Consider the following 7,276-nt stretch of genomic DNA (forward strand, 5'->3'; position numbering starts at 1 on the left):
TATTTATAAACAAATGTTGCGCAACGTAACTGTTTATTAACAAAAGTGAAATAATAATTATTTAACAAATACTCATACTCATACTTATATTCATGCTCATTTGCATTAACGACAATTAAACGCCTCAAATGGTACCACACAATCGATTGTGTAATTTATCGATATACATTGGTTGCAACGCTTTAAAGGCAAAGCTTCTCACATTCCTCTTTGGTGTCGAAGCGATTGTCGTTACCCTGGCAGCCGCCATAGATGAAGTCCTCACAGGCCTTCGACTCGCTGTTGTAGAACACCTTCGGATCGGATTTACGGCATGGACCCACGTCTTTGGGCTGCGAGCAAGCTGTGCACAAAGAACATAAAATATATGTAGTGGCATGTTTAGGTTGAAAGTGAAAGGTATTAAAAAGTGAAATGCAAATTCAAATTAGTTGCAAATTCGCCTCTTCTATCTACTCACCCGACTTGTCAACGGCCTGTACGCTGGCGCACAACAACAAAGCGATTATGGCGAATACAAATAGTGTGCATTTCATCTTGCTGTTGTTTATTTGATTTGACTTGAGGCTGGAGTTAATTAGTTGTTGTTAATGCGTTGACAGACGCTTTGCTACTGAATGCCAGCAAGCCCTCGAAATCAATGCTTATATACAAGTTGAGGGCGCTGTTGAGCCACAATACTCGGCCGAGTTACCTGTATTAAAGCCTAATGTACTTATGTGTGTGTGTAAAAATAAATTCTATAAGTGTGAAGCAAGGCAATGTAAAGTCAACGCTGCAATGTGCAAATACTCGCCGTGTATTGTTGTTGTAGCTGATTGATAAGTGAATCCCAGCCTTCAGCTGATTTTGCAATTAACGCCGGTTTGTCACTGCGCACACACAGACATATACATATGTACATATATAGCGAAGCACACCGCGCTCAGCGCTTCTGAGATTGTTTGTTTGATTCGAAAACTTGACCTACGGTCAACACCGGTCCGGCATATGCTAAACAGAAAGGAAATAATAAACAATAATATACGGTATACATATGTGTGTGTGTATGGGTGTTTCTGTGTTCATAATTGATGCCCAAATTAGAATAATAAATATGAGAATTTTCGGAGCAGACTTTGATAAGACAACTTCAAGATTAATTAACACATAAATTAAGGCAAATCGGGCAGAAACGAATGAAGAAGAAGAACTAAAAGAAAACCATAAAAAAAAAACAAAAATAGTAAAACAAAAAAAATTTAGTCACACACTTACTACACTCTTTAAAAGTGTTTGTTTTTGTTGGTAGAATTCGCGATAAACCCAAAGACTGTTTGTAATATTTTGTTTATTATTTTCTTAGTTTTGCAACAACAAAAATTTTATACAAAAAGCTTAAACTTGTTTCGGTAAAGCCTTTGGCACACAACTTCAGTTTGCCGCTTCGCTTTGTGGCCTTTCGTAATTTCATCGTTGCGTAAAGGATAAGTGCATCCTATATATGTATGTATATGTGTATATGCGTAGGTGTTTCAGTATATTGCATAATATATAAGTGGAAGAGTAACTTCAAATTGCTTTATTCCCTTTTTATTGATTTAATTTTCGCTGGTCTCAAGCAAACATGCGTGCCTTAACGCATGTGCATTTTTATACCCTAAACAGGATTTATGAAGTTTGTAAGACCAATAGGAAACGTGGAAGACCCTTTAATATGTACATATATATAAATGATCAGCATGACAAACTGAGTCGATTTTGGCGTCTTGTCTATCTGTATACATATATACGGACTAGTCGTCCATTGGTTGCGATATCGTTATGAAATCGTACACGTTCACATCACCCCAAGAAACTGCTCATTTGTCGGAACCGCCGATTTTGTATATTGGTTCATCGTTTATAGCAGATATACAACCTTATAATTAGAATAATGTGCTTGTATGGACAACTTTTGTTATTTGACGAGTTATTTCATCGAAGTTTGACTCCAGTTGCTTAGCTAGAATGATTTTTTCGAACGCCTTCCGTCAGACAACGATTGAATAAAACATTATATGCTTAACCACGGTTTCATAGAGCCACCACTACCCTACACAACTTTTGATGAGAGACCCCAACTTTTTCCTGTGGCTCTTCTGCAACAATACAAAGCGACTGATGCCTTCCTCACTCTATCCTCGATGTTTGGTTTCCATGAGAGCTTCCTATAAAGGATAAGCCTCAAGTACTTCGCCTTGTTCACCGATGTAAGAAAAGACCACCTCAACGAAAGGAGAGTAACCTCAGGGATTTTGTATCTTCTAGTAAATAAAACTAGCTTCGTTTTATTAGGATTTATGGTAGGAATCGTTAGAGACCTCTCTTAATACTAAGATTTTTTCAGACTTTTACAATTTTTAATATTGAGACACATTATAATTTGGGTTAATAACCTTTAAAATCTTCTAAATGTTTCTGTACATCTTCCTTACTGGAGTAGACACAGCATACGCGGTTATAACCAAGTTTACAACAGCGCACCACTCGATTCGAGATACCAAGTGCAGTCAGGTGCTTCTTCACCTGATATCTCCAACTACGTGGAGGCCTTCTTCTTTCTCTGCAAGCCACGGTGGGTATACATAGGTAGACGATATTATCTACGACTTCGAAGTTATGACTGTCAACAGTGACGTGGGAGCCTAGTCGCGAGTGCCACGACTGCTTGTTAACAGAAGATATTTCGTCTTGCGCTCGTTCACTGCCAGATCCATTTACTCGCTCCTTATCCAGTCTAGAGAAAGTAGAACTAAATCCAGAGCATTGCTCTAGGTTTGAATATTAGAAACAAAATCATATAGAACGAGAGTCAATAAGATAATAATGCTAAATTCTTGTGTCCATCTGGAACATACTCTAAAAAGATAGGAATATCAAAATTTATTAAAGAATTATTATTAGGTAGGAAATATCTTCCTTGGTGCTGATCTATTCCTGTAAGTAAGTCACAATTATAGTTTAGCTGTAGCTACCGTAAAAATATGCTTCAATATTGGGAATACCATAATTTATGCCTCACATAATCATAAATAACACGTATTTTTTTATTTAATCGTTCTAGACATTCACTCAGATAATAGTTAGTTAATAGGGCAAATGTCGTACTGCTTGGTCGTCAATGTTGAATAAGAATGTTAAAACTACCCATATGTTTCCAAAGCGTCTACTCTATTATTCTATTATTATACTCGCTTACTCGTATATACATATTTCATATTTTTATTACTATATATCAGCATAGAATAAAGAATATTTATTTTAAAAAATTTTATATAACAACTACTTATTTGAAAACTATCATAATAACTCTTAATAAGCTTAACAATTTATTGAAAAGTTTCCGGCGAAAACCTCGGCGTTCTTACTTTTTTACACGCTCAAAGTTGCTTACACATCTATTAACTACAAAAATTATCGGTGTAAATAGAAATAGTTTTGTTACTTTGCTATTTTAATTATTGTGTTAATTTAAATGGTAATTTAACTGACAGTAAAACAAGTTGCGGAAGGGTAGCAGGCATTGCTTTACTTTACGATACTCACTTGTTCTATTTCGAATTTCGTAGCCAACTAAGTAATGCATTAGAAACCGGTTAGTTGCAAACCATTTAATAGCCCTTTTTTATTACCTGATTACCCTTCTTAATGTAATTATTTGATTGCTATCTAAAAGTTGGGATAGGTTAGCTTTCGTAAGCTTTGGCAAGGCTGTTATTCGTGAAGCTATGAATGATCCCACTTGAATACTAACAACGACAGTCCCTTGTCATGCTCAGAACTACTAACTAGTGCTTTCCAAATCGGTTAATAGTAAACACTTTCTTATTTATTGGTCATATTTTTTATTAGTTGATTGCTATTTGAAAGTTGGAATAGGTTGGGTTAGTTAATCAGGCTGATAATCGTGAAGGCATGAATGATCTCACTTGAACAGCTAGAAAGGCATGCTCCCTTTTATGTCAAAACCCTAGGTATGGATAAATTTTATTGAGTCGCCTAGTATAAATTCCAGCCAATTTATATGGTTCTTAGAAGGTATGACTATCAACATGCACCAACCTTAGTCTAGCGAAAGTTGGACAATGGAAGGAGAAAATGTTACTCCATTCAACTTCCTCCATAAGCTTCATCCTTTTAGCATTAGTATCAATAAGACTGTGAAGTCTGCGGGGTTCCGCTATAAGATCATTATCGTTAGTGATCTTCGGAATTGTCCACCCAGAAACCTTAAATAAATCGTTATTTCATAACAAAGGAGGTTATTTGAGTCACCTTGATAGTGTAAAAGTGATCTAAAGTTATTTAAAAGTTTTTCTACATTCGAATTTAATAGGAGAATTCACATTTGATCGATTGAAAACATATGATCCCTAATACACCTGTTCGACTAGCCTAGCATGAAGTTTTGCTGAAAAGTATACACAGAATAATTAACAGTTTACTAATTAAAAGCAAATGTTTATTGCTCTACTAGATTTCGATAAATACATTTATGTACGATAATTTAAACAAATTGATGGATTAACAAGTGAAACGTTTGGGACGAGTTAATCAGAGGTACTTAATGAGCTATTAACATATTACAAAGTCAATTTGAACTAATTGTAGTTATATTTATGACAGAACCCGAGCCAAACGAAGTATAATTTTTGATTGTCATTAGTGAATATTTTAATAAATTAAGTTGGGTTAGGTCTAGGATAGATATGTACTGCCTGGTGCGATATAAGTACAGACAATTAAATCCTATACTATTGTATTACTGATGGATTTCACTAATTGTCGTGTAACTATACGAGAATAGGTGAGGCTAAGAGAATTTGCGGCGAAATATCTGCTGTTAAAACCGACTAAGTTTGTATAACTCAATTTCAGGCAAGTTTGAGTATAACAATTCCACTGTTTCTACATAGTTACTTGCCCCTGGACCAATCTATTGACTCTGAATCGTAATTTCTCCCAAAATGAGTGTACTTTCTAGTTATCTTGGTAATTTATGTATGGGGTATAAATTATAGTATGTGACATATTGCGCATACATTCTTTCTTATATCATATGTGCGATTTTCTATATGCCAAATGACTCAGTAGCTTGTTAAATAAAATGTAAAAATTATCAGCAAAAATTAGCAGAAGTTAATAGTTATGGAAATACCCAATTCTAACATTTGTGTTAATTGTAACTGTAAATGCGTTCTCAATATGCAATTTAAACAGAGTTGCAACGATCTATAGTTGGATATATGTATGCAGTTGTAGATTTATCGAATACATTGTAATTGACTGCAACTGATTAGTCCCCAAACGAAAGTCTTTATACGAGATGTTAAGCAACAGCAATAGCAAGAGGTTCCTCTGAAAAACTGAAGCACTTTTACTCTTTAAGGAAACTTCACCAACAATCCACATAGCATCCATTTCTAAGGCACTTCAAGAATCACTTCACCTGAGTTATAGTTATACAAAAATCCTCTTAGCCTCCGAGCGGGTGTCGACTGGGAAATGGGTGTTGCTGCTTAGAATGTCATGATCTCAAGTTGGCTTCTGGTAGAGTCATTACATTGCAGCTGGGCGACTTCTAGCGAAGGCTGACGTATATCCCTTTATATGCATCCTCAGAAGTATGTGAACGGGTAATACAACGGCTATTGCTTATGAGGTACTTGGCATTAGGTATAAAACGCTAGGGATAGGAACCCCCGAATCCAAAACTCGTAATAGAGGAAGATAAGGAAACGACGCGGACCGGGATATAGGTCCAAACGTGAGTGGGAGGCGAGGGTGCTACCAAAGGCGGGCAGAGCGATCGTATAAGCTGTATCGCCAGCGGCTTCATCTCCATTGCAAAGAAAGCAGGTTGCGTTGGTTGTAGTGCTACTACCAAACCAGATTTACAGCGCACGACTGCCACTATCTCAAAAATTGAAGGGTTAGTTCGCCTATATACAGACGGACATGGCTAAACCAACTCAGCTCGTTCACGTTTCCTTTTGAACGTTACAAACTTTGTATAAAAAACAATGCTTATGATCACCGAGAAGAGATATCAATAGGTAATGATAAGAAATCCCTTCACATATCTATGTATGTTATATAACTATAACGACTTCATAGCATCATTATGCTCAAATTGGTCTAAGAAATTATATACTGTCTGATTTATACGCCGTTATTCGTGATATCTTATAAGTTAATCGAAAGTCAAAGTTATCACCCTATAATAGTTGACATGAACGGACCAATTTTACACTTCTGTAGTGCGTGTTCATCCAAAAGAAATCTTTGGTTTTTAATAAAACATCTACATTGTAGTGTAAATAATAGCAGGACATCTATTTATATACCTACCGAAATATACATATCTACTTTGATATAATTTGTTTTATATTAAAATAATTTCAACATAATACTTTTTTTTCTTTCATTAAATATATACTGCTAATCCGGCATTGAAAAAGAATCAAAGATGGGTTTTTACACTTGAATAAATTATTTTGATGACCGCAGTCTTCATTTTTTCAAAAAGTGAACTGATCATCATTTTAAACTAGGCTGTTGAAGCTCCTCTTCTCAATTGTGGTGGATCCAGCAATACTTACATTCTTGAAAAAAGAGCGTGAAATCCGAATAAATAAGAGAAAATGTTTACTGATTCCAGTGGGACTAAGGCTACAACTAATAAGCTGTAAAAATGTGAAGAAAAAAATCTGAATATTTAAATACCACCGCTTATGCTGCTTGATTGCTACGATTAAAAAGCATTAAATCTTTTATTTCTGTCTAAAACGTATTTATTTAAAAATATATACTAACATTATTAGCATTAAATACAATAAATATTAATCACGCGTATTTTTTTTTTAATTTTTATAATATTTTTGAGAAGCCACATCATGTTATTAAAGCTTATTTGCATGAATTCAAAAATAAAATTAAAATTTGTTCTGGCCACCCCTGAGTGGCTGAAAGCGATAGCCGCGAATGTTACAATTTCACGATTTGCACCAGGCGCCCAGAAACGTCAGCAAACATGCAAGCAACCACGTTTAGCGGAGTCGCGAACCGCTGCGATCGCATGTACAGTACAAATAGAAAATGCTAAAACCACAGACACCAACCATATACACACAGTACACATGGAAAATCGGTGCAGTACGCACACAAACTTGCGATCGTGCTACTGGGAGGCAGCACGCAAGTGCGATGTTAGGTGAAATGCAAGTTTTTTTTATAAGAATAAGCACTCACCAAG

General features: G+C 35.5%; 1 protein-coding gene across 1 annotated transcript; it reads right to left on the reverse strand.

Moving 5' to 3' along the window:
- Nucleotides 1-633, reverse strand: LOC105234028 (protease inhibitor). Its single transcript, XM_011216231.3, has 2 exons — nt 461-633; nt 1-343 (listed from the first exon to the last, which is right to left on the reverse strand). The coding sequence occupies exons 1-2, from the start codon at nt 534-536 to the stop codon at nt 183-185; spliced, it is 237 nt and encodes a 78-aa protein (XP_011214533.1). The 5' UTR covers nt 537-633; the 3' UTR covers nt 1-182.
- Between the last annotated feature and the right edge of the window lie 6,643 nt (nt 634-7,276).

The sequence above is a fragment of the Bactrocera dorsalis genome, chromosome 1, assembly GCF_023373825.1.
Source record: "Bactrocera dorsalis isolate Fly_Bdor chromosome 1, ASM2337382v1, whole genome shotgun sequence".
NCBI classification, from domain to species: Eukaryota; Metazoa; Arthropoda; class Insecta; order Diptera; family Tephritidae; genus Bactrocera; species Bactrocera dorsalis.